The sequence below is a fragment of the Thunnus albacares genome, chromosome 13, assembly GCF_914725855.1.
Source record: "Thunnus albacares chromosome 13, fThuAlb1.1, whole genome shotgun sequence".
NCBI classification, from domain to species: domain Eukaryota; kingdom Metazoa; phylum Chordata; class Actinopteri; order Scombriformes; family Scombridae; genus Thunnus; species Thunnus albacares.
Genome location: NC_058118.1, coordinates 26,019,739 through 26,046,893, shown reverse-complemented (window position 1 = coordinate 26,046,893; position 27,155 = coordinate 26,019,739). Strand labels below are relative to the sequence as shown.

The following is a 27,155-nucleotide window of genomic DNA, read 5'->3' as shown; positions in this document are numbered from 1 at the left end:
AAGAGGTTCCTTATCAGGACAGATGCATCATCAGTTTGGATGAGTGACAGCAGCTAATGGTTTATTTGCACAGTAGATGAGTGAGTGGCTACATTTGAGGGCTTGTTTGTTTAAATGATGTTCTGTCATCATTGATTTCTTCCTCAATTTCCGCTCACTATTTACTTCCCCACTTTGACTAAAAACTCCTATTTTTTGAAGAAAAATTGTGCTCAAACATCAAAGACACAAGAAAACAAATATACTATTTTATGAATTATTTTATTTCATTGCAGCATCAAACAGAAAACAGAGAAAAACAGCATTGTTGTTCTTATTAATTTGTACATAAACTGGTGAATTCTTGTACACACATGAAGTATCAAAACCAGAGAAAATTAAAAACACATTTGCATACGACTGATCTAAAATCCCATTATTTAAAAAAAGAAAAAAAAATAATATTAGAATGCAAACAAGTATTTACAGTCATCTGAACTAAAACTACAGTTATGTACACTTTGTGTGGTCACTTCTCCTTCCATGAGAAAGACAGGAGAACTTGTTTCCTTGGGAAGGAACTTAAAAAAAAAAAAAAAAAATCATAGTGTTGAAATAACAGGATGCGTTTCCTCTCAATGAAAACAAGTCAGACAGATCTAGGTCAATCAATGCTTAACGCTTGTTTTATCCTCCATGGAGTACTGTGTGGGTGCAGCCTCCAGCCTCGATGCAATATGAACCGATTGAAATAACAATCACATAAAAATGCTTATGTGACTGTTTAAACGTTCTACTATCACCGACTTGTTACTTTTAATTAAATGCCAAGTAAATATTTTTTTAAATTTCTTCGATTCCTTAATGACATTTTTTCCCAGACTTTGGATGTTTCAGTTCAGTTCTAACTGATGTCATGAAATCAAGCGAATGTTAATCTGCTGCTCATCGTGTTATGAGGACTGACATCTGTGGGAGTCTTTCACCAGCTGCACTGTGCATTAAAACAATCAGGAAAACAATCTTGATTACAGAACAGGTCTATCCACCCATCTCTGCCTTTCTTGAGTTCAAGTGTTGAACAAATATGGGAGAGAAAAAAAAGGGGATAAAAAAAAAGCGTTGAATAGAAACTGCAAGCAAACCGCAAACTGTTGTCAAAGGAGCTTGGTCGCCGTGGAAACGGGCAATGTCATGGATACAAACATTGGCAAATCGCTCTGCTCTCTGAGCTCGACAGGTATTACCTGTGCTGAAACAACTAGGTGATTATTAACTTTTCCATGGAGAGCTCTCGGATTGTATCTGTTGATAATTTTACTCTTTTTTTTTAAGGCCCTGAAAGTTTCAACATAGAAATATTTCTCATATTAACATGAGTTTGATGAAAAAAACAAAACAAAACTTGTCAAGTATAAATCTCAATACATTCATTGTACTCACACGCACACTTATGCACACATATATAAACAGGTATTTACAAAAGGATCGAGTGGATGTCTGCTTGATGACCGTTTCCACGTGTCCTTGAAAGTTCAAAATGATCAAAGATGGCGACAGTGATGATGATGTTGGCAGTAGATTTGTAGAAAACAAATAGTTCATGTTGTTTACAGAAGAAGGAAGCGTTTCCAGGATGTAATCAGAAGGAGTCCTGAATGCTTCATAAGAGCCTGTTAACCACAGATCTCATGACAGCAATATTTGCAATAGTTTTTTAGTGTGTGTGTGTGTGTGTATGGGCATGTGTGCGCTGATTATGTACCGCATGTTTATTTAAAATCAACATACTAGGTTCTCGCCTGATCAGTGATGAGGACAGACACCAAAATCATCTCATAGTCCCTGGTAGATCATTAGCTCTGGTGCTAAGACTTCAGCAAACACTGTGTTGACTGATAACAGGTGACCAATAAAGGACACAATGAGAAAATGGAGAGGTTATGAAGCTTGACAGCACGAACTCTTGCATGATTTACATGACGGTGGCTACGGCAATTAAAAGTAACTGTGCAGCAGTTGAAATGTCTACAACAGATATACTGAGCATTAAAAGATCACCCTCTAAGTGATGGAGGACAAAATCCACAGTCCTCCTTTTGTCCAAAGATGTATTTAAAAATGTATCTAACGTTATTATGAGGTTTCAGAAGTCTGAGTTTATCAAATTAAGTGGATATCTTCCACAGTTAGTCTTTTTAGTAAAAGTTCCCTCTTTGTCTTTCCCTTGGCAGTGTTTTCCTGTTGAGACGCAGTGAAAGGACTGTAACAAAAAGACGGAACTAAAAAGGCCGCAACTTTGAAATATATTGACTTGATTTGACTAATTTGGGCGGCTGAAGCTTCATATTAGGTTCAAATAGATATTTAAATACTTTTTTTGCACAAAACAAGGACTGTAAGCGCTTTAGGAAGGATCTCCTAATGGTCAGTATGAACAGGAGTCAATTCAAGTCAGTTTTATTTATATAGCGCCAAATCACAACAGAAGTTATCTCAAGGCACTTTCACATAGAGCAGGTCTAGACTGCACTCAACGTTCCCTCTTGAGCAAGTACTAACTCCCTTTCAACAGGAAGAAACCTTGAGCAGAACCGGGCTCTAGGTGGGTGGCCATCTCCACTACAACTGTCACTGTTCACATCAGATTCCTGTTGGCCTATAGAAGGTGTAAACTACCAGATGACCCCTGTGCCACATCTGCTTCTTTCCCTCGCCAGAGAGGAGTTTCACCAGGAGATCATAAAGTGTAACGAGAGCTCACTCTGTCTCCCTCAGACTCATCCACTGAACAGGAACCAACCAGCACGTGTTGCAAGTGCAGAGACAAAGACACGGTCCCTTCACTGGCTTCCCACCTTCAAAAACACCACTAGCTGCATTTGTTGGGAGCACCAGAACAAAACCACAGGTCCACAGGGATGATTTTGGGGCTGTATCTGTTCATGATTCCTTTAACGCTGTTCAGGTTCAGGTGGGCTGTCGTGTGTGGATACTGCTCTATTTGTGTGTGCTTATGTGTGTTTGTATATAAAAGGTATGTCTGTGTTAATTCTGGTGGCGTTTCATGTGCAGGGCAAGGTGGTCGGAGCGTGAGAAGCAGCGGCTGCAGGCGACACATTTGAAAGGTTTGGCTCCGGTGTGTTTCCGGTAGTGCCTGGTGAGCTCGTCCGATCGGGCGAAACGCCAGTCGCAGTTGTCCCATGTACAACGGTAGGGCTTCTCGCCTGCAAGAGAGAGGAGGAGAAGATGTTAGAAATATACATAACATTTTCTCTACATTAAAAACAAGATGTTATTTCCTGCCATGACAAGACAGTGTCCTTGCTCATGGATAGATTTTTAGGATTTTAATCACCGACATTTCACCAGACACTAACGGGATTTGGACCAGAAACTCCCCACTCAAAAGACCAAATAACACCACGATGGCAGTGAAAATTCAACTACAAAATGATTCTAAATTAACATGAAAGTAATACAATAATATAAACACTTTAATTCTATAAACTTTCAGATTGAATTCCTTCCTTCCAGGCAGTGATTGATTTCTCTTTACATCCATTTGCACTAAAAATCAACTCCCGCATACTTGAAACTTGAAACAGGAAATTTGTTTTTGTTTGACATCTTGTTCTGTCCATCATTTCTATCGTTTAACATTTTAATCACAATGTAATTGCTGATATCTGGCGGTTTGTTTCCTACCAGCCTGTTCCTGTATTATTGGATGCGGCTGTACGTCTAAGTGGGGGTATAATCGGTATTTAGTCATTGTTAAATGGCAGTTAGCTGTGTGAGTGAGAGAGTATGTGCTTGTGGTTTTCAGAGCTCCCTTCTGTAAACACCCCGCTCATTTCCATGAAGCCAAACGGTGAGATAAAAATTGCACGGTGCAATATTTGAGACAATGTGCTCCACCACTATGTCAGGTGTCATGCACCCACACACACAACCCACACCCCCCCCCCCCACACACACAGCATATAACAAGATATCCAGGTTGTTTTGCTGTGTTAATACATACAACTTTATTTATGAACAACAAACAAAGGAAGAGGTCGCTTCATTCACAAACCGTCACAGAATTTAAAAAAATAAACCGTCACAACTGCAAGATGTTACTTTCATTAAATTCTTGACAGGGTTCAGTTTGTGACAAGCTGACAGCAGTAACTGCTGTGTGTGTGTGTGTGTGTGTGTGTGTGTGTGTGTGTGCCATCACAGCTCACTTTGTTAATAAAGAGTAATGGTAACTGACACACCTTTATTTACAGTTACATTTGTCATTGTCAGACCAAGTGCATGTGGTTGCATGTGCCCTAGGTTAGGCAATCCTCAAGTAAAAAACATGTCTTAAAGCAGGTTACACCTGAAGCCTGGAGGAACTCTAAAACGGCTTTTTTTTCCATCCCTGTAGTCTGTCTGCAGTTTTATTCTCTCTGATCCTCAAAGGCAACTTGAGTGACTGATTTATTCGATTATTTCAACATCAATTCCTGACATGCTACCAACTCTTTTGAGTTTTTGTGAGGTTATTAATTCATAATCAAGATCATTTTATTTTTTCACAAGGAGGCATCTGATTAATGAATGTCTTATGTGAAATTCCTGCTCGCTGGGGTAAAAGCCATTATGCCTGGGGGGTTTCACCTACAACTACAGAAAAACTACCTGTGTGCAAGGAAATGTGTGCGTAGCCTAGGATGTGCTTAAGACACACAGGACCTGGGCCGACAAGTCCTCATAACTAAATGACAGAATGGCTTGTTTGTTTTGCCTGCTAAAACCGCTTTGTTAAAGGTACCCAGTGGAGTTTTCGGCCACTAGGGGCACTATTGAGCAATGTTTCACGAGTGATGAGGATGCACATGCAATTACATGCAGGTAACGCAATACACATTTATGCCAATGGTTTTACACTATTCCACTGATGGACAGCTGGTGGTAATGCACCAGAAAGAGTAGTATTACACTGTCAAAAAATACAAGGAAGAAAATGACTACAAACTAGCAAACCTGGATGTAACAAAAGCACAATTTAAAATATTAAAAAAAAAAAAAAAAGTCTTTGCAAGTGTTTTATGAGGACAGAAATGCATTCATTATGTTTGTGAATGTAAACAGAACATTGTTTATTTAGAAGAAAACCCTACAATGTACCTTTAATATGAAAAATACTGATTAGAGGAGCTTTAAAAATGAACCCTACACCGGCCTTTCACAGTGTGCTTTGCTCTAATTTTTTGTTTCATAAAAATAATAATAATAATAATAATAATAATAATAATAATAATAATAAAATCCTTGTTTTGGAATGAAACTTTTGATAAATAGCAAAATATATCCCTAACTCATGCACTTGCTTATTGTACCTGTAATGTTGATCATCTAGGAAATAAAGTGTATGCCGCCTTTATATAATTATGAGGCGGTTCGGGATACATATGTATGAAGAGAGATAGCATGCAGATTGGAAATTGAAAGCACTGAAGAATAAACCTAACACGATACACCCAAACATTGACATTTCTCTGCTGTGGCACAACGTGCTATTGCCAAACAGTGAGCTAATCATCAACAAAGAGAAAATAGCTCTGTTGAATAGGCCGGTATGCACACAATAGGAAAAAAAAAAAGTCATCTTTCATAGCCAAGCTGGAAATTAATGCCTGAGAATCAATGTGAGGCATGAGCACAAACAAAACTGAGACAGAGATAACTAAACAATGAGCCTCTGCTGAAGCCAGATTCCTTAAACTGTTTGGTACTTTTCTGAGCCAAAAGTAAAAGAGTTCATGTCTTGAGCAAAATATTAAATGCTGTTTATTTGTTTTTGAAAAAAAAAAAAAAAAAATCTGAAAGTTCATCCTACCAGGATATAAAGGATCGTCTCGTAATGTTAGCTCATGTGTGTTTTTCTATTGAACCAAAGTGTTGTCTGGTAGATTTTTAATGCCTCAACATGTAATTTCTAATCTGTGTCCTCGGCTGAAAATTCTTGAGGAAACCTGTCTATCAGCCAGCGTCGAGGGAGTGTGACTGTCTTTGGCCATTTGGGTCATCAACTGCTCATTACCAGCATCGGCCCCATTAGTGCTGATTAGATAGCTTCTGCTATTGACCATCAATCACTCTCTCATAGCCATTAGCAAAGTCAAGGGGTCCAAAGAGCAAAGGGGTGAGGCAGGTGACAGGAAAAACTGAAAATAAGGATAAAAAAGAAAGGCTACATTTGTATGTGAGAGTCAATGTCAACAGTTTTTAACTGAAAAACAGCTTTTTGAATTAGCATATTTCTAAAATATCCCATCCACAGCAGTCCAGTAACTACTATAAAATGATGTTGGGATGACTAAAAATTAAAAATAGTATTTAACAAATGTTTTTGAGTAAAGAATAGGTGTTATTTTACAGCTAGAAACATGGTAACAGCTTTAAAACACGTATGTGGGGTACCATGGATCCCCACGATTAAAACTGAAAAGGTTTTTTTAAAAATCCAACCAGCACCTAAACCCCACATGAGAGGCTCAGAAGTACTCCAGCCTCCTATCTGGACAATATCCTGTTTCTAGAGTTAACTGCTCTTAATGTGTGTGTAGAGGTGGAGTACAAATGTCTCCATATAAAAAGGTTGAGGCTCTTGACCCGCAGGTGTGTTTGGTTTTGCTCTATAGCTGCGCCGTCGGGGTCAAAAGCACAACCGACTCTATCAGACTATTATCCCTGCGGGTTAGCAAACAGGCTGGTGAAATACGACACAAACACACACACACAGAACAAACACACTTCACTGGTATATATTTCTAAACAAGCTGCCAAAAAGGTCAGGTGCAAGCCTACCCTCTATCCATTCATCTGTTCCTTTAGTGAAAAGCTGAGTTTTGGGGAAATTAACGTGTTGGTCAACTTACTACCTGTGAAGTGATGAGAGCAATGACACCAGCATCACTTGTGTATGTTCAAAGACCCTGTTCACATTATTACACATTTAGAAAAGGTGAAACGTGTATGTTTTTCCCTCAGTTTCATTGTTTTTTACCACTTAAAGCTGAACCTCCCCAATAAAATACAGTAGATCAACTTGAAAACAAAGCTTTTGCACTGTTATGTGGGGAACATAAACTGAGCTTGAGCTGCATAATGACTGCCGTGTGAAAAACCTTTCACAAACATGGCCAATATCTTTGGGATTATCAGCAGTGCTGTAGTGTTAAAAGCCAACTTTTTACGTTTGGTTTTCATTTATATCAAATTTTAAATCATTCTCTACAAACTGAAAATCGGTCATCGAGCCAGGAGAGTTAATGTAACTTTTATTCATTTAAGTTTTATTTTTGGAAAATATTTTCTCTGTGCAATGATTTGTAGTTGTGTTCAGTTTCTCTTCTTCTCTCCACTTCTTACAGAAACCAGTCTTTGGCATTTGGAAACATTAAGTGAGCTTTATTTCACACAAGAATGATTTTGGTATCTATGATCTCATCTCTTGACATATAAGTTCACCGCAGCTCCTGCTGTGCCCCCCCCGACCATGCAGACATCTTCCTCAAAACTAAAAAAGGCACTGGCGCTGATAGGCCTTTACAGGCATTTCTACATAACAGACAGCAGCTGTTTGATCAGGTGGCTGATTAGAAACGGCCAAACTATTATCTCTCTCTGAAATCCACAAACACACTAATGTAGTATGAGTGCACATCTGAACATGTCATGAACCATAATGGACAAACAACAGAAGTCTCACCCACACAAAACACAACACACTCAAATGTACAGCTATAGTGCATCAATCATTCAGGGACACAAAAGGCTTTTGTTTCTGGCTGCTGCTCACGTTTTAAGGAACGTACACTGTATATTTACTCTATATGAGGCTTCATGTCTCTCTGAACCTGCTGGATGAAAACACACTTACTCCTCCTCTGATTCCTGGTGATTCTGTCTACAATAAATACACTAAAATAATTGTCTTTTTTTTTATTATTCATATTACTCAGTCTGACTCAAGAATTAAACATTAAACTTATGTTCATTTCCTGAAGACACATCATTAATTGCCACCAACAGTAAGCGGTGCAAAGGTCAGAATCATAGTGAAATAACAGGAGATATAACAAAATGTTTTCACTGACCCTTAATTATCTTACATAAATATCAGACATTTTTTAAAAAGAAAGAAAAAATGAGAACATTTTCAAGATTTTTTTCAACAATTTCATCAACTTCAAACCATTCGTGCCATAAATGACTACACCCAGTCCAGTATAATATGTTTCACTGAGTCAAAGAGCAAACATGTAAAGGCTCTCCAGTACGCCCATAAACTCTTTGTGGACCTCTTAACTTTATCAGCTCAGTTAGTGTTTGTGAAGAGGGCTGGAGGGATCCTTAATCAGGTTGATAGCACTCTACTCTTTACACACACATATACACACATGATTACACAAGTCAACGTGCAGACCTCTGATGGCTGCTGAGGCCATGGTCAAGGTTGGCTCCCCGCACCAGTGGGAGAGGCAGATAGTTATGATAGCAAAGCTGACAATGACCACAGATAGTGATGCAGTCTCCCTGCAATTTGAATCTGTTTGTTAAATCTAGTTTTGTTTACCATTTGCCTTCTTCCTTGATTAAAACTTTACTTATCCAAGTATAAAGTTGACTAAGCATGCTCATTTATATGTTTTGCATTCGCATTTGCCTCTCAGCTGAGACTGTACACAACCAAACTGGTCATGTGCCGGCTGCGGCCACAGGAAGTGGTTCAATGCATTCGTCGGTCAGAGGCGTCTCGGCAGTAGTCGCTGAGGGAGGGCTGAGCTATGCCGCATTCATGTCATATCTGAAATACCGTTATCATGAGTTTCAGACTTGTAAATAGTGTTCGCGTCAACCTCCAAATTGTAATTATGAAAGAGAAACTGGAATCTTTTTGAAAGCTCCGACATATACATATATATATATATATATATATATATATATATATATATATATACATATACATATATATATATATATATATATATATATATACATATATATATACATATATATATATACATATATATATATATATATATATATATATATATATATATATATATATATATATATAGTACCATTCACAAGTTATATATGTATGTGTATATATATATATATATATATATATATATATATATATATATATATATATATATATATACACATACATATATATATATATATATATATATATATATATATATATATATATATATATATATATATATATATATATATATATATATATATATATATATATATATATATATATATATATAGTACCATTCACAAGTTTGGACACATTTTCTAATTTACAGATTATAGACATGAAACCTGTAACAATGGGTTGCAAGTAGATATAACTTAATTTTAAGGGTTCCTAGTCAAAAAGAGTGGGAACCAGTGCCCTGTTGAGGCTGTTGTGCATGTTCATTTCAACATCTTCATTTGTCTGTCAGTAAGTCAGTTAACGGGACGTTCGCTGTCCGCATCGCCTCAAAGCCCTGCAACAACAACAAATAACCGTGCTTCCTACGGGGTGAGGAGCTCTTTTCTAAAACAGGTTTAATCATCAATGTGATATCACTTTAATAACAAAACTTCCCCCTGGTGCCAGATGGTTTTATAGCTGTAATTTGAAAGACAGCCACAGATGTTTCAACTATTGAAAATTGGAATGCTAAACATCTAAACTTTAATCCATACTCCTTCCTGATACTGATATTTCCCTCTAATGTAATTTACATTTGTGTTGAAGTTGAAACAACATACTGCTCTCTTATTGCTTTACTGTGTTGTTTTGTTTATCATTCTCACTGCATATTTTACTGCCTATTTGTTTTTTTGGCTGCTTTATTCTGCTGTCCAACTTCCCCACCGAGATCCATAAAGTTTCATGTTATCTATTTATGACCACAGGGAGATCTGTTTCTATTTGCACATTCATTCACGTGTTGGCTCTTTGTCTCTGTCACTTTTTTCGCAATCGGAGGAGCTCTGCAGCTTTTATCGGATGAGTAAATCTCCAAAATCCACAGGTTTCATTTTACAGGAGGGAAACACATCGATACCAGCCTTCCCCCCATTCTACAACCCCCCCCCCCCCCCCCCCCCCCCCCCCCCCCACCACCACCACCACCTTCCTCCATCCTCTGAAAAGGGACTGAAAAGCAGGAGTAACTGGTTTGGCCTTCATTTTAACAGCGCATCTTCCCTCCTTCCCCTTTACCCTTTTCTTCATCCTCCCCTCCTCCCTCCTTTCTTTGTTCTCTCTCTCGCTCTCTCTCTCTCTCTCTCTGGGGAAGCTCAGAGGACAGGTATGAGCATGTATAAAACATGGTGGAGAAAAAAGGCGAACTCTTAAGCAAACAAATGTCGCTTCTATGTTGTTTTTTTCCTTTTATTGTGTTTTTCATATCTATTATAGTTACTGGGCGTATCGAAACTGGCGATGTGACAAAATATGCAGTATACAAATAAATAAGCTGAAGCCAACTGAACTCTGCACCTAATGGTTACAGAGGTGAGATTGTGACTAGATGGTAGCTGGTTTGAACTTAGCCTGGAAATCTGGACAGAGAGGGAATTTTTTTTTTTTTTTTTTCCACCAAGGTTGAAAATGTGAGTGACCTCACACATTTTAATGGATTTTCTAGGCGTTTTGACTCTCAGAGCTTAAAATCTTATTGGCCATCAAGTGACATTAGGTTGCACTGTACCTGATATAAAGTCATCATGTTGCAATGTTGGAGGAGGTGAATTGGACCTAAAAATCAGCCTGGTTATGTTCTGGTGTGTTAAATGGAGCGTTGCATGAGGTCAGGCAGGGCACCGACGTTGTGCTTGCTTTAGCAGCATCAGTGGTTCATTCGTCAACTGCTTGGCTACTAGCTGACAAGTAACGTTTTTGCAAAAAATGGTCAATTGCCATAAGTGTCTCTGACTGTATGTATACGTCATGTTATGTTCAGCAAACCTGCCCTGAATTAAGAAAAACGTAGGAAGCAAAATAAAAGTATGTGGAACTGACGACTCTGATCATTTACCCGTCGGAAAGTTAATGCAGTGATGTGCAATTATGGTATACATATCATGGCAAATAAACACAGGCAGATAATATCTAATTTGAAATTTTCTCACCTGTGTGTGTCCTCTGGTGTGCCTTCAGATGAGAGCTCTTTGTGTAAACTTTAGTGCAGCCTGTAAGGAAAGAAAACAGAGAGAAATCATGAGCCAGGCAGAAATATGCTCACCTGACACAAGTTGTTGGTGTGTTCTGTAACTAAAGCCAATGAAATCCTGCATGATTCAAGCTGCCGATTGTCAAAAAAGTATGCAGCAGTAGAGCTTTATTATTTACTGAGTGTGTCTGGGGAAGATATTAGATTGCATACTGTATTATATATGTTGCCTAAGGGTCTCTACACATGGACAGTTGAATGAGCTGAGCATAGAGCACAGTGCAGAGGCAAAGTGTAATGTAGGTTTACATCACCAACATGTGCCATGTAGCAGAAAAGCGCCGGGCAAAGGCTGTGAATTTTGCATGTCAGTCAGTCAGTCAGTGAGCGGTAAGAACCCAGCGAAAGAAAGGTTTGAGAAGAAGATCCTTGCTCCCAGTGGAGGATTATTCTCTCATTCTATGAAATATTTTTCTTAAAATGAAGACAAACATATAGTGAGATCTACTGTATTTGCAGTGAGAAGTAAATAAACCACAACAGACCTGGGTAGTCACAAAAGTGGATCCTCCTCTTCTCCAGCTCAGGGTTGTTCCGCCTGTTGTATTTGGGACCCGTCAGGACGCCCTGGCCGTGTGTCATCAGCATGGCGTGAGGAGACAACCCTTGCACCTTTAGCCCTGCCAGACGCTGTTGGTATGGAGGTGGAGGCTGGGTTGCTAAGCTGAGCAGCTCAGCTTGACCGTCTGGGCTCCCTGGTTGGGAGTTTGGAGGCGAGGGTGGCAGGCTATGGGGGGCCGTGTGCTGGGATGAGTTGGTCACTGAGGCCTGATAGTAACCGTGATGCTGATGATGCTGCGGTAGCTGGTGCTCTGCCATCATGTAGTTTCCATTTGTTGTAGGCAATGTGGCGCTGCTGAGGTTCAGCATGGTCCTGCCGCTGGAACTGGATGCTGCCGGGCTGGTGTGCGACAGGGTCATGGTGAGGTCGGAACAGCTGCTGATGGGCATGTGGTAGACCTGCGGTTGGGGAGCAGGGGGTCCGATGTGAAGCTCTGTGTCTAAATTCTGCTGCTGCTGGGACCCTGTGGCTACGCTGACCACTCCGTCAGAGCTCATGTCTGGTTTGATGAAAACGTTGTTGACTACAGGCGGCACACTGAAGACGGAGGTGAAGTCCGGCAACGCCTGGGTGGCGGTGGTGGGGATGGAGCAGGGCACCTCCAATCCAGGTTCTATCTTAATTTGCTGGGGTGTGAGGGTCTTGGTGTTGGGCCGGTAGAGGCCTGTGCGAAGGTGAGTGGTACTGGGAAGGATGACGTTGATGTTGAGGCTGTAAGGGGTGCCGGGTTTCTCATCTGAGAAGTACTCATCGACCACGGAGGCGCTCTCTCGTCTGTACTTCTTGTCACCAGTGTCTATCATGGGACTCAAGAGAGGACTGTTGACCTGGGGGAGGTATTTGTCCATCTCCAGTCGAGTCTAAACAAAGGAGAGAGGAGGATAAAGGAGGAATTTAATGTGTGTAATGAAACTGAAATTTACTACAACGCTTCACTCATACTCTACAATGTTTTGTACTGTTTATTGGTGCATCAATTTTGCGCTTTCCTCCAACCTGCTTTATCTTAATTAACTAAGCAATTTACCAAATTTCCCAGAATACCTTTCAACTTACAAAAGAGGAGGAGCATGAACCTGTTCTCAATCAAAGGTGAACTATGTAAACAGACACAAGCCACGAGCACTGAGGTGTGTCCAGCATTGCGGCTGATCAAACTTACAAACCCCACCTGTCTAGGAGTTGCAGTACATTCAACTTGAACGGCAACTTAAGGATAAAAAAAACAAACAAACATGTGTCATGTGACAACAGCTTTATAGGAAATTAACATCATTTTAAGCCAGGAAAACTATCAGTGAGTAAACTGCTGCACCATCACCGCTAGAATTTGGGATTCTACCTCCCCTGGAGCATTGCACGTTAAAATCTTGTGGTACAGCAGAGCACTTGCTAATGCCAATCAAATGCTGACATTTAAAATCGGAAAAGCTTTCTGTGGAAACATCCAGAGTGGCAGTGCCTACTGTTGGGCAAAATATTTGCTTAACACCGACACGGATGGAGTATTTGTTTAACTGCTGTAATTATTTTGTGAGATTAATGGGCTGCAGATGGTGATAAGGTGGTTGTGACATGGTTCAGTTCCACACAAAGCACAGTTAATAGAAACAAATGAAGGCACAAGATACGGAGGCTGAAAGACACAGTAAATTTGAGAATGAAAACAGTTAATAGAGTTAAAAGAAAAGTTTTAGCGATGGTGGTACCAGGACTTCCTACTCCATCATCCTCCCCTCCTTCATACCTCACATTCCTGTTTTCCAGTGGAGCTCACTGCCCTGACAAATAGCCAGGAACAAGAATTAGGACCTGCATCCAAATTCCTGTTATGTCCTCTTGCCTCAAGGGCTGTGTGTGTGTTTCATTAGTTAACATCGTTTTGCATGTGTGGAGATGTATTAATAAGTAATGAGTAATTGTTAATGTGATTGATTGGAATCACAATTGATTGGAGTACACAATGACGTGACCACAGTAACAATCCCGGATTTTTTCATAAAAATATACATCAGTTTGGCAATTGATATACAAACTTCAAACTACTAGATACACAATTAAAAGTGTTTTAAGCGCTGCCTGTACAACAGCCTTTTCCCAGGAAAGATCCACGGGGAAACAGGAAGTGATTTGTTTTCCATTTCCATTTCAAAGTAACTGTCAAGTAAAGAAAAGGGGGAAAGTCAAACAACAGAATACAAGCTATAATGCAGACACAGAGTTCAGCTACATCAGATGTGTTTCAGACTGAACGTACAGGAATTTTAGCTGAAATCTGAGTTGAGACTGAAACATAGAATCTGTGGATTTGCAGCTGCAGGTGGGTGCAGCGGGTCAGTAAATATGCCTTTCTAGTTATAATACATTGGATTTGTTTCTGGTCTTATTGAACACCAGAACTTTAAACATAAAAACGATATAGCGTGGGGTTTCTTGTTTGAGGCCAGGCACTGGCATGCAGAGAGTATACTACCCAAATGACAACCCAGACTTTCCTTTTGTTACTTAACCAACTCATGTAATTAAAGTAAATTAAAATTACCAGCAGCAGCAAGAATTGCTGACTTACACTCTCAACTCTTAAACATGGTATTGCAACTTTGTGCAAGGCTATGAAAACCTGTTTTCTACAATAACACACTTCATTGAAAAAGAGTGACTTCCACACAGGAATCAGAATTTGATGAAAGAAAAACATTTGTTGCTTTTTTTTTTTTTCTTTTGTTGCTGGGACTGTCAATCAGATCTGATCAGACGTACCTGTGTGACAGCTGTGGAAATTGTGTCTTTGTGTTGAAATACAGAGAAATGTTTTTTTAAGGCAACAAGACTGGACAGGTAGAATGTATAAGAAAATGATTGCAGGTATTTTCCTGTTGTAATCCCGATGAACTGGTGTGTGTGTGTGTGTGTGTGTGTGTTTCAGTCTATGAAGCAGACAGTCACTCCTTTAGAGGTGCACAAGCCGTTAAATAAAGAATCTGATCTGCAGACCACACACACACACACCCAAACGCATAAATGCATGTGTGTGCATGCCACAGAAATGCAAAAAAGAAATGCACACAAATCATGGCATGCACGCAGATACACATTAATTTACCAGCACACCTAACTACACACCAGCCAACACACACACACATACACAAACAGGTAGAGAGTTCCCTACATGGGTGTGGCTGATGGAAGTGGTGATGCATGAAGAATAAACCGAAGAAAAAAAAAAAAAAAAACTCAGCCAAACCAAAACAAAGGCTGAAGGCATGAGAAAGATGCAGCGAAACCTAAACACTGTCAAGTAAAAATAGACCTGCCAGACAAATCTGATCCTCACAATGACAACAGATACACTGAGGAAAGGATGGATGGCGAGACAAAAAGGGGGAGGAGGGGGAGGGTGGAGATAGAGCAAAAGAAAAAAAAACAAGAGCCACAGAAGGGAATGACAGAAAAACAAATGAGCAAGAAAGAGAGAGAGAGAGAAAACCACAACAGATGAAAGTGAGCGGCTCATTATGAAACCGATACCGATGCGTGAACGAGGGGGATGATCTGATGGTGACTTCTGAAAGGATTTAAAGTGGCTGTCGATCAGAAACTCCTGATGGGGAATCTGTTAACATTTCTAAGAAATCCGGAAACAAACAAACAAACAAAAAAGCCAGAATTCAGAGAAACACGATGTTCAGTTATGATGCTGCTGCTGCACAGACGTAATGACGACTTTCAGTTCGGGCTGTAACTCTTTACTGGTTGATTCAGTGATTGATTTTTCAATTCGCATAATTTAAAGAGCATGCTACTGCACAATAATCAATAGATGTATCAGAAATGATGATGTTCACAACTGATTTGATTTTATTGGTTATTTGATAAAATGTCAAAAACGATGACAAATGTTCAAAAATGTACAAAAGGATAAAATTATTTATAAAACTGCTCACATTTGTGACCTGCAGCATCAAACCAAAGTACTAATTAAATTCCAAAACTTGATCATTACAATTAAAATACTTTCCAGTTGATAAACTACTTATCATTTCAGCAGTGAATTATTATGTTCTGTGATTAAAGTGATCTAATTACAGCATTCTCATATTTTACATTAGTTGTGATGATTAGTCAGTTAATCGATTAGTTGTCAACTATTAAATTAAAAGCCAACTATTTTGATAAAGAATGGCTCCGAATGATTAACCTATTAAGAAAAAAAAAAAAGTCCAAATTCTCTGGTTTCAGCTTCTAAAACCTGATTATTTTCTGGTTTCAGTGACATGACTGATGATATATTTGAGGTGTGGACTGCTGGTCGGGACAAAACAAGACATTTGAGGACGTCATCTCAGCATTTGGGAGACAGTCATCGGCATTTTTCACCATTTTCTGACATTTCATAGACCAAACAACTAATCGAATGATCAAGAAAATAATTGATAATGAAAATATTCATTAATTGCAGCCCTATTTTGCATCTCCGGTTTCATGACATTTTGAGCATTTTCTACCAGAAAAAACAGAAACCGTATCCGAGTTCCTAAGTTGTCTTATCAGTAGGAGCTGAACTGTATGAAAACATCCCCCCCCCCCCCCCCCCAAAGTAATCAGAACCCGGAGTGAACAGTGGAGTCCTGGACTGAATCGTTCGTCGGATTCGGGACAAATGACCTAACGAGGTGCTGATGTGCTCGAGGTCGCGTCCAGCAGCTGAACAGGCAGCACAAAGGGAGGCAGAGAAGGCCTCGTTTCAATGCTGTTATTCTGCAGCACTGCTTCAAGTGCCAGCACATCAACACACAAGACACATGCACAAACACACATCCCTCTTTTAATAACCTGCTGATATATTTTCATACATGAACTTTTAACCACTGTTTTTTGCGTGTATATTGTATAAATTTTGTTTTAATGTGGTTTTAATTTGTCAGCTGTAATTTTTCTTCTTGTTCTTTGTGTATGTGAGTGGCTGAGAGAGCAAAAGTCAGAGAGAGTAAGTGTGTTTATGTGCGTTCATGCATATTTATGCATATACATGTCTCTGTGTTTTACATCTGTATGTGTGTACGTGCTTAAATGTCTGTATATGTTTTGTCAGCGGTGCTCGTGGGCCTAATAGGTGTCCATCACTCATCGCTGGTGAACTCACCCGGCCTTGTCACCAGTGCAATCTGAGCACTTGGTGAAATTAAAGTCTGGGGTATTTACTGAGGAAAAAAAAAGAAAACAAAAACAGCCTCTCTGTTTCTTGCCCACTGAGGGCTCCTGTGTGCCTTTCAGGACAGGACACAAACAGGCCCTGTACTGCTGGGGTGCTGGCAGCTGTAACCCTTGGGTGCCCTTGGCCATGTCCCCTGCAGGTTTGCTGTTGATCCCTCTTGCTGTCAGATTCACCTGCATCTTTGGACATTTTAGCCTCTTTACCGGGCTAGACGTAAAGAGGCCCTGCTGTACTGCACCAAAAATTTAAATAAATCTAACATCAAACAAACTTACAGATACCTTTACTCATGTATCTGCATGCATGCAGTTTGGAGGTATGTTGAAAGATGAGGTTAGCCTGGCTTAGCTCAATTCACAGATTTCTATGGGAGCAACTATCAACAAAACATCTCCAGTGATTGATGATCTAACTGAGCCACACATTGTAATTTCATGTATTGTTGAAGTCACGAACTTTGCACACACGCTCAGCAAACCATCCACCAGTAAAAAACAACATCCTTAAAAAGCATAAATCATTTAAAATTAGTCCCTGCTCAAAGCAAATACCTCCTCATCCTCCCCTTCCACTAGGGAAATTAAAATTTCTGGTCAGGACTTGCAGACTTCAAGAACAGTTTGATTTTACATTTTTCAGTCTTCAAAACATCAAAGGAAACTTCAGTTATAATTTAAACAGCTAAAAGGAAACCTTTGCATTTTGATGGTTGTTTATTTGGGGTGTTTGTCTTATAAGTTAATAATGTTGACTAGAGGCACGGCAAATTCAAAAGGCGACTGAGTCGATGAACTACAATTCAAAATGTCTTGGTATCGTTTCATGAAGTAAACGAGGAGAATATCTCCGGGTCAAGAATGAGTCAGTTAATGATTGGAGAACATGTACAACTGTTCCGCTATGAATCCTTCTGCCCGATAACAAACAGTAAGAGTCTCTTATCAGCTCTGCTCGGGTTTATTGGATGGAGTGGGAGTTTCCATACTTCTGGTCCATCTAACATCCATCCTTGACAGGCCTTCACATGTTTTAAACCCATTTTCTACAAGGAGAAAAACTTAACGCTGCTACACATTTTACATTTTTCTTCTCATATTGCTTGCAGCCATTGTTTTCCATTCAGTGCACTAACAGTATGAAAACATCTTGTCTGCTTTTGCTGATAAAGTTGTATTATTGTTGAATGCGGTTGTTATGATTTTGAGAAGCCTGCACCTTGTTACCACACAAAAGCATGAATTCCACGAAAATAAAAGCAGACAAGATGTTCACAGATGTTCATGTGTGACTCAAATTTATTTACAAACATAGTCCGACTGGCATCTAGGTAGTTTCCTTTTTCCCACACTGTCAAAGAACAAAACCACTCATTCACTAATTTCACATTTCTGACCAATCAGGGCTCTTCCCACTTCCAACTATTTAATTAATTGACTGGTGGATCTGTAAAAGTCATCAAAAACTTTTTCTTCTTATGAATTAAGCTGATTGATTGAGAAATCTTTAACAGAATGGCTGCAACTAACAATTATTTTCATCATTGATTAATTTGTCAATTAATCAATAAGTCATTTAGTTTATAAAATGAGTCTGCGGTGATGTCTTCAATTTGCCTTTTTTTTTTCTGACCAAAAGTGCAAAACCTCAACCTTTTATTTACTATCACATATGACAAGGAAAAGCAGCAAATCTTCACATTTGAGAGGCTGGAACCAGATAATATTTGGCCTTTTTCCTTGAAAAATGATAAAAAATTATAATTTCATTATCAAAATAGCAGATTGCAGATTAATCAAATCATTGTTGCAGCTTTACTAAACAGGTCGTTAAACCACATTTACCCATGTTTATTTCATACTGAACAATGTATCAGTAGAGAAACAGTCAAAGCAGCCCTCTGACCTAAAGTGTCTGAGTTATAAGGTCCGCTATATCAGACCTCTTCCCCTGCTAACTGGCTGTTTCTGCACACTAGTTTTCCTTTATGGCTCTTAGGAATGCAAAGGAACAGTGGTCATTCGCCTTTGGATCTCCATAAAAGCAAGACTGATAGCGCCGGGGCCTCTTGGTCTGCTCGCTGTGAATCAACGGAGTAAAAATCATGACAGGGTCGTCAAAGGAAAAAACAAAACCTTTGAGACTGTGATGATGTTTTATGACCACTGATGGAGGGAGAGATAGGGAGACTTATTTTGGCCTCTCAGGACAGTGACTGATGAAGCCAAGAGTTACTGCCGGGAACTCAGTGTAGCTCATCTGTGAACATCTGGTAAACTGAAAAGATTTATTTAGCATTTGGTAACATTTTTAGTGTTCAAACATCTCACTTACTTGTGTCTAAACATCCAGAAAACAGAAAAACTGAAGTCCAGAGGATACTGTATTGTGTGAAGCAGAGAGACAGAATGCTACAACTGAATGCTACAACTCCTCAAGATCCAAGCCAGGTTACCATGTCTTGCTTGCCACCTGCTTATTAAAGTGAAGGGACTCAGCCCTGAACCTGATCAGGCTCACTTAAGGTGGACTGATCCTACGGAGAAATATCTGGCTGCTGAGCAAAACTCAGCTGACGCTAGCTGGTTGAGCTGATGTTGGCCGGTAGGAAAATTTTATCGCTCAACCCTATTGCAGACCACAGGTATTAGGAAACAGTAGAATATGACTGGACTGTCTGTAGGCAGCGTGTACTGTCTGGTACAGAGACACGGCTGGGCATGATGGGTACAGATGACATCAGCACACCAAAGAACCCAAACAGAGCAGAACAGCATGAGTCAAATGATGAATCTGCTCAGTTTCTGGTTGGTCTGCTGGTAAACTGAACACTCTGTGTTAGGATGAGACTGATTGATGTGTTTGAACATACATCAGGTCCACATTAAATAAAAATTTCAATTTCTTGTGCTGAAAATGCAGCCATTTACACAGTCCTGAGTTTACTGATTACTTTGCAGAACAGCTGAAAGCAATTTCTTTTACTTGTGGTATTAGTTTTGTTGTTGCTCTGAAGGTCTATTTAGAACCCAGCCATACTGCTCATTTTCAAGCACGCTGTTTTGCGTCAGGTTCAGTTTGTTGTCTTGGCGGTGGAGAACGATAATAATGAAACAGTCAGACTCAAGTGCACCCAAGAGTTTGAAACACAACAAGTAACCCAGGTCTGTGGATTGAGTTGAGTGCTGCAATAACCTGCTTATTATCTTACTCTGATCACATCTGAATTCTTGACTGAAGCTCACTATGACATCAGAAAATACTCCCGCTGTGAGCATCTGTGAGCTTTATGGAGGCCACAAAGGACCCAACAGATAACTAACAACATCTGTGGCAGATGAGATGAAGAAAAATGCAGCACTGACAGACAGCTAGCTGAGTCACGTCAAGTCATTTTTACACAAATCACAAATTTGCCTCAGGGGGCGTTACAGTCTGTACATCCCCTGTCCTTAGACCCTTGGTTTGAATAAGGAAAAACTGCCTAAAAAACTTAAGAAACCTCAAGAAGAGCAACAGAGGAGGGATTTCTCTCCCAGGATGGACAGATGTGCAATAGATGTTGTGTGTACAGAACACAAATGATAGAAAACAACATTGAGCAAGATAACAAAATCATAATGGATTATAATAGATAAAGCTGAGCACAATAACAACAATCAAAGAAAATCTTAAAAACAGAAATCCATAAATTCAAAGACCAAAAATTAAAAGTTGGAGCTCTGCTTTTGCGACACACCCATTTTCCAATCTCAAAACCAAAACTACAATACATTTTTAATAAATAAAGAGAAAAAATATCTCGGTCTTCACAGATATTCAGTTTTCTCCAATGAATCATGTTGTTTCCTAACATCACACCTCTCATCACCAATCACTGTGGGATTGTGCGAGCTCAGACTCGTCAGCAGACGCCTGTTCAGATGCAAATCAGCTGCGTGTGTTGTCCTAGAAGTCAAATCATTAGTCAAACCAAAACCATTTCAGCCTTTTGCAGCATGAAAAACATCTGCCAGCAACAGTGGGCCAAAAAAAACAAGACGTGGGGATGTAGGACAATATACCGATATATTGGTTGATATGACACAAACCATGTGGAAAAGGGTCACTCTGGTCAAAATAATGACATCAGAAGCATCAACTAAAACACAACAAGCTCCAAGTACAATCAAAGGATGTAAAAAACATTGCAGCTCTTGAGACAAGAGTCATTTTAAACCATATCTGAGTATTGATCTCCAGGAATCATTAGGCGTGACTAGTGACATGCTCTTGATCTGTACGCCATTAAGTTACTCTATAACTTCGCCTGTCGTCTACGCTCAGTCTTACAGGAAACCCATTGCTGATACAATGACAAAAGAATCTGGAAATAGGTTTCATATCAGTTACTTATTCTGTCATTACTTCTCATGGAACATGAACAGATTAATTCAACTAAACAACAAGCACTGTTTAAAAGTTTCTTTTGATGAGCAGGCAAACTTCAGTCCTAGGCTGACAAAATGTTGGTATTTGTAAAGGCCGGATCCTGTGTAACGTAATGATAACAAGTCATTTCTAAAGAAAACTGACAAAGTTCTCTGTTCCAGTTTCTCAAATGTGAGAGTATGCTGCTTTTTTAACATTGGGCACTGGGTTGTGATGGGTATTTTTCAGTTTTCTGATACTATAGAAACTAAATGTCTGTGCTTTCTACTGAACTGATGAAAGACTAATGTCTGCCAACAGACATTTATATAAATCAACAATATTACAATACAAATTGGATCTTTGTCATTATGTTCCTGACACTTCCTGTTTTTTTTTTTACTGGTTTCTTTGAAACTCCAATATATCTGATTTGATGCTTTATAATACAGAAATACCTGAAAATGAAGTAAATAGGTATGCCTCACCTCTGCCAAAGTATGTCATGCAAAGTGATTAAACCCAAATTTTCTGGATATGCTGTTATATCATGAATGCACAGTATTTATAATCCTTACTCTACCAGCTCTGTTATCACACAACTGTCTTGAGTTGTTCTGTGACGTGAGTGATTGCAACATTGCAACCTTTCTCTACCCTCCACGTCATATAAATGTTAACACAGCACGAGCAACAGTTGGCCACCAAAGTATTTCAAACATATCAATCAACATATTCCTTTAAGCGATAATCTAATTGGTTTTCATATGATCTGATGTCTATTGTTGATAACATGAGCAACAGATTAGGAGCATAAATGTACTGGATACTTTGTTTGGAATTAAAGAATGAACAAAGTAGTTAGCATGAGCAATCATAGCCATCATGGCTGAACAGACAAGGAAACGCAGGCCATGTAGACAAAGTATCATCAGCCAGGTGACCTCTGACCAGTGCAGAAACAGACACAGACTAGACATAAAAAAGTCTTCCTCTTTAAATAATCACTGTGGTTTTACACTTCCAACGGTATGTTAATTAAAGGGGAAATTGTGGGCCTACTGTTTGCTTGCTGCACTGAACAACAAACACAGACTCATTGAAAACAATTACGGAACCAATTTTGCAGGATGATTTTCCAGAACAGAATAGCCTTCGGCCAAAATTTTTCCAATTGCTACTGACAAATTACCTGAATACCTCAAGTGTTAAGGTGACAAAAGGAACTAACGGAACTAACAGTATGTTCTTAATTCCTCCAGTGACTCAGAGAAAACTAATTATAAATATATTCATATTAACAATAGACTGTATGTGTAATGTGAAAAGGCTTGTAGTGATGAACAGGGACACAGTAACAGATGAATTTTGAAATTCAGTGTTTTAGCATCTTTCAGCTCACTGTTTTGGTTTAGTATCCTGCAGATTGACTGTTTGGTTCAGTCTGCTAACAGCTTTTTTTTGGCAAAAAAAAAAAAAAAAGCTCTGACAAATCCACTGTACGATACACACCCAGCAGTAAACGGCAGACACATAAGTCTGCAACAAGCTGATGAACATTGTGCATCATTTCACAGATAGTGAACCACATATTTTCCTCAGGAGGTGGCGGAGACCAAACTAGAGCAAAAACAGGAGTTTTTGTATTAGACATTTGACTCAAATGTTGTTTCATATCTGCTGGATGTGTAAACAGGCAACTGCTTGCTAACACATTCACCATAACAAATTCATAAGGTGATAATATGTCAATGTTGTGTTTACAACTTGTTGCACAGCCCTAAAGTTACCAAGAAAACCACTTCAACTGTATGAAAAAATTCCAGACTGCAAGTTTGCTAGATTTAATTTCACTCCATTTTCCTCACAGGCGTTGAAACACAATTAAAAACAACGGTAGCCAAAAGATCAGTGAGCTCATTTACAGACAGGTTTTTGACAAAATTACTCAGCAGTAAGGGACATGTTTTGACATACACAAAGACAACATTACATGAAACCAAAGACCTGCATATGACTGGTGTCTCTGGAGCCTCATCAGCTTTTTACTGCTGCTGTAACTTTCTCATGAGGTCGACCTTTATCATCCTCCCTCTTGCCTCGAGGCGGCTTATGGAGATGTGGGCCCTGCTCAGACAGGTCGGGCAACATACTGCTGTCACGACATCAGCTCAGTTAAGCGGTCTTTAACACACCAACACAATGACACAAAGACATGTCTCAGAGGGGGAAAAAAAAAAGGCAAGAGGCAGGCTATTTTTGTACTCAGAACTTCCCAGAGTGCTTTGCTTTAGTCAGAAACACTGTGTTTGAAACACAATTATAGACAGAAGAATAAAAGGATGAAATGGAGAGTAAAAAAAGGGTGACAGTGAAAAAAACAAGACAAACAGAGAATGACTTCCGTGGAATGCGTTGTGTGGAAACCAACAGCATGCACCTTCACAGTAAATCAAGAGCACATAAGGTAAACCATTTCGGCTTGTGGTTGATATTAATCTGCCTGTGGGGTAACTATTTCACTTAACCTGCCGTCTTTGTTCTTGACAAAGTCACGCTTTGCATAACACTGAGCACTGCATGTTACAGCTGCAAGAAACAAGAGAAAAGCAGCTGAATGTTGGCCATTTTGTCTTGGGTAAAAGCAATACTACATATATTTGTAAGTTGTCATCATACTTCATTTGAAGCAACAATGTTTACCATCAGAATAGAGCTGCAACAAAAAGACTGTGGACTGTTGATCAAGTGAAAACAAAATATTTTAGGTTGCATCTTGGGCTTTGGAAAAAAGTTTTTCACTATTTTCTGACAGTTTATAGACCAAACGACTCATCCGTTCATTGAGAAAATGATCAACAGATGAATCGATATGAAAGTCATCGTTAGTTGCAGCCCTACATCAAAGAATCCACATGCAAACAAGCAAGTTTTTCTCATAATGCTCGAGTCAATAATTGACAGCTAAAACCTGTTTTCAGCTACATGACATTATGATTCATGGAAGCACACAAACCAGTTCATTTAGACTATAAAATGTCTTTTCACTGTTTATGACAGCCATTGTGTCTCCCATTTATCTGTACAAAGGCAACTCTCTGTGTTTCTCACATTGCACAGAAGACAAAGGATAAAACCTGAAACAAGAATGACTGAAACATCTCCTAGAAAAAAAATGACTCTAAGCTTTGTCGTGCTGAGAGAGGAACTTCAGCCTTCACCTTTTTGGTCATTATTATACCTGTTTAAACTTACTGATATATTATATATAATATTTTCTGGGTGTATGAAGACTTGGTTGGTATGGATAGAAGAAAGCAAGTATCAGTGGACACATGAACATCTGTATTTCTGCAGGTGCTGCGTAACAAAAAATACACAAAAGAACAAGTCACACATCAACCACTATGGGACTTCTTCAGGTAAAAGTCTTCCCGAAGCAGACCAAGCATCATCATGTGGAATTAAATAAGATTTGTGAACAATTTAGCAGTGTGTGCGCACTTTTTTGTTCTTTCAGGGATAAAAGAAGACATAAAAAAATATATACTACTGATATGGCAGCTGTATGATGCTGTAAGGACAGATTACTACAGATGTCTTGACTCCCGATCCAATAATATTGAGTATCTGCCAATAATTATAATAAAATAACACCGATATTGGACTTTTCTTGCATAACACGGCTGCACAATGCTCACTTAGCCTGTACACATAAATTCAAATTACGCAGACGTACAGAAATCTAGATATTGATTGTTAATCAGTTTCTTGGGCTGTACTTGTCCAGTGGACAATGCCAATAAAGTCAGTTCAAAACAGATCAACCACGTGACTGCGTTCGTTACATTTTTGCATGAAAATCAACAGTAGGAGCCGGGCCCTCTCTGCAACTCTTGATGCTTTCTGCGGAATGTGTTGCACGCATGTACAACACATGAAGAAGAGTGCATCACATCCATATGCATCAACACCGCCAGACAAAAAAAAAAAAAAAAAAAGCCAACAAAGAACAGTAAGAACCAACATCTTTCACCTATAAAATCCACTGTAGGCGTACAGTATTGCTGTTCGTGTGAAATGCAGAGCAGTTTTAGCCTCGGGTCTCGGGGTTGGCTCCCTGTTTACCAAACACCTGGCGGGAGGCCAAACTCAGCACCGTCCGAAGGCATCCGGTTTCAGTTTGCGCTGTGTTGTGATCACGCAGGGCCAACGTACAATCCACAGCCATTTAACTTTAATGCAGCTGTCATGTCTCTGCTGTGATCAGTTGTTCATGTTTAACAAAAGAGGTGCTGGGGAGGTCACAAAATGTTGTTAATCCTTTTTGTTTAACTTATTTTCTACGATTGACTGGCATGTTGCCCTGCTGTAACACGACATCTGCTACTTCCTGAAATGTTCAGGCACATTTCTGGCAACGGAGCGAACTAAGTGTTCCCGGGACACAGACAGGATCTTTAAAGGAGCACGATGATTGATGAAGAAGAAGCCATTTTGCAGACTAAGATTCAACCTGCTGCTCCATCATGTGATCACATCCCATGACTTTTGCAGGCATAGACGGCCATCATAATGTGAGGAAACAAACAGGAAACCACATAGCACATGCACTCAGGTTATATCCAGCCCAATGTACTGTAGGTGTTAAGTAATCCCAATAATTAAGGCCAGCAGGGTATTAACTTTACAGTATATTGATATCAACAACACAGCAGGTATAAATTGTGTTTGTTTTCAAATAAACTACAGCAATTACAATACAGCCAACTACAATAAGCTAATTCTTGCTTTTCAGTGATGTAATGCATCACCTTTTCTGTATCCATAAATTATTTCCCATTATAAATCAATTACAATCATTGCAGATGCATATTAGAGGCTTTGAATGTCATTATATATATATATATATATATATATATATATATATATATATATATATATATATATATATATATATATATATACATATACATATACATATCTTAAGAGAAACTTCAAGCTAACTCTACTAACTGCACATCTCCTAACATGACTAAGGAATATAAATAAAGTTTGATCAAATATTACAGAGCTGCCACTAGTTGCTCCAAACAATTTATGTGTGAACTTGCGTTGTCTAACATGTCAGGTGTCTGTGTTGGACTTTAACCTGCCTGCCTGTACAGGTGAGCTGCTTCCTCTCAGAGGTAAAAGCAGCCTAACAAGTAGAAAAGAAAAGCACAACATGCAGCTCAATGGTAATTAAATGGTTTTTAGCAGTTTTGTTTATCCTCAAAACGACTTTCTACTTTGGCTGAAGAACCACCTACAGCCACGTTGTCAGTTTAGACGTGAAAGTGAAGGGGAGAAATAAGTTATTAAAACACCCGGAGGAGCCGGATCTCCGGTTCACCAGGAGCCCGGCCGGACCTCAGCGGGTGGCAGTGACTCTCACCGCGGGTTTGACGTCCTCAAACACGGACGAGTCCTCCGCGCCGTCCGCTCCCGACAGCCTCACCGGCTTCAGCTGCGTGAAAACCGCCCTTTCTTCTGTCGCGTGCGGCGGATTAATGGGCAATCCTACACTCGCTGCCATTTAGCTTAATTTATCACTTAATCAAATATGTCTTCAGAGTTTGGCTTAGCCTAAAAGTACATTAAGATTTCTAATATTTTCATGTGAAAGCTTCGGGACAAGTCCACGGCCCTCCCCTCTCTTCTG

At 39.3% G+C, this 27,155-nt stretch overlaps 1 protein-coding gene across 1 annotated transcript; it reads right to left on the bottom strand.

The window, feature by feature from the left end:
• Window positions 1–245: 245 nt before the first annotated feature.
• On the bottom strand, window positions 246–27,155 carry klf5l (Kruppel-like factor 5 like). The gene is made up of 4 exons (XM_044371865.1): window positions 26,889–27,155; window positions 11,753–12,689; window positions 11,167–11,226; window positions 246–3,206 (listed from the first exon to the last, which is right to left on the bottom strand). Exons 1-4 carry the CDS (start codon window positions 27,027–27,029, stop codon window positions 3,028–3,030), a joined length of 1,317 nt encoding a protein of 438 aa, XP_044227800.1. The 5' UTR covers window positions 27,030–27,155; the 3' UTR covers window positions 246–3,027.

Excerpts from the sequence above, each read along its gene's own strand:
- klf5l (XM_044371865.1), bottom strand. The coding sequence starts at position 27,029 with ATGGCAGCGAGTGTAGGATTGCCCATTAATCCGCCGCACGCGACAGAA. Across the intron at positions 11,227-11,752 it reads CCACTTTTGTGACTACCCAG|GCTGCACTAAAGTTTACACA; the intron begins GTCTGTTGTGGT and ends CTTTCCTTACAG. Across the intron at positions 3,207-11,166 it reads ACACCAGAGGACACACACAG|GCGAGAAGCCCTACCGTTGT; the intron begins GTGAGAAAATTT and ends TCTCTCTTGCAG.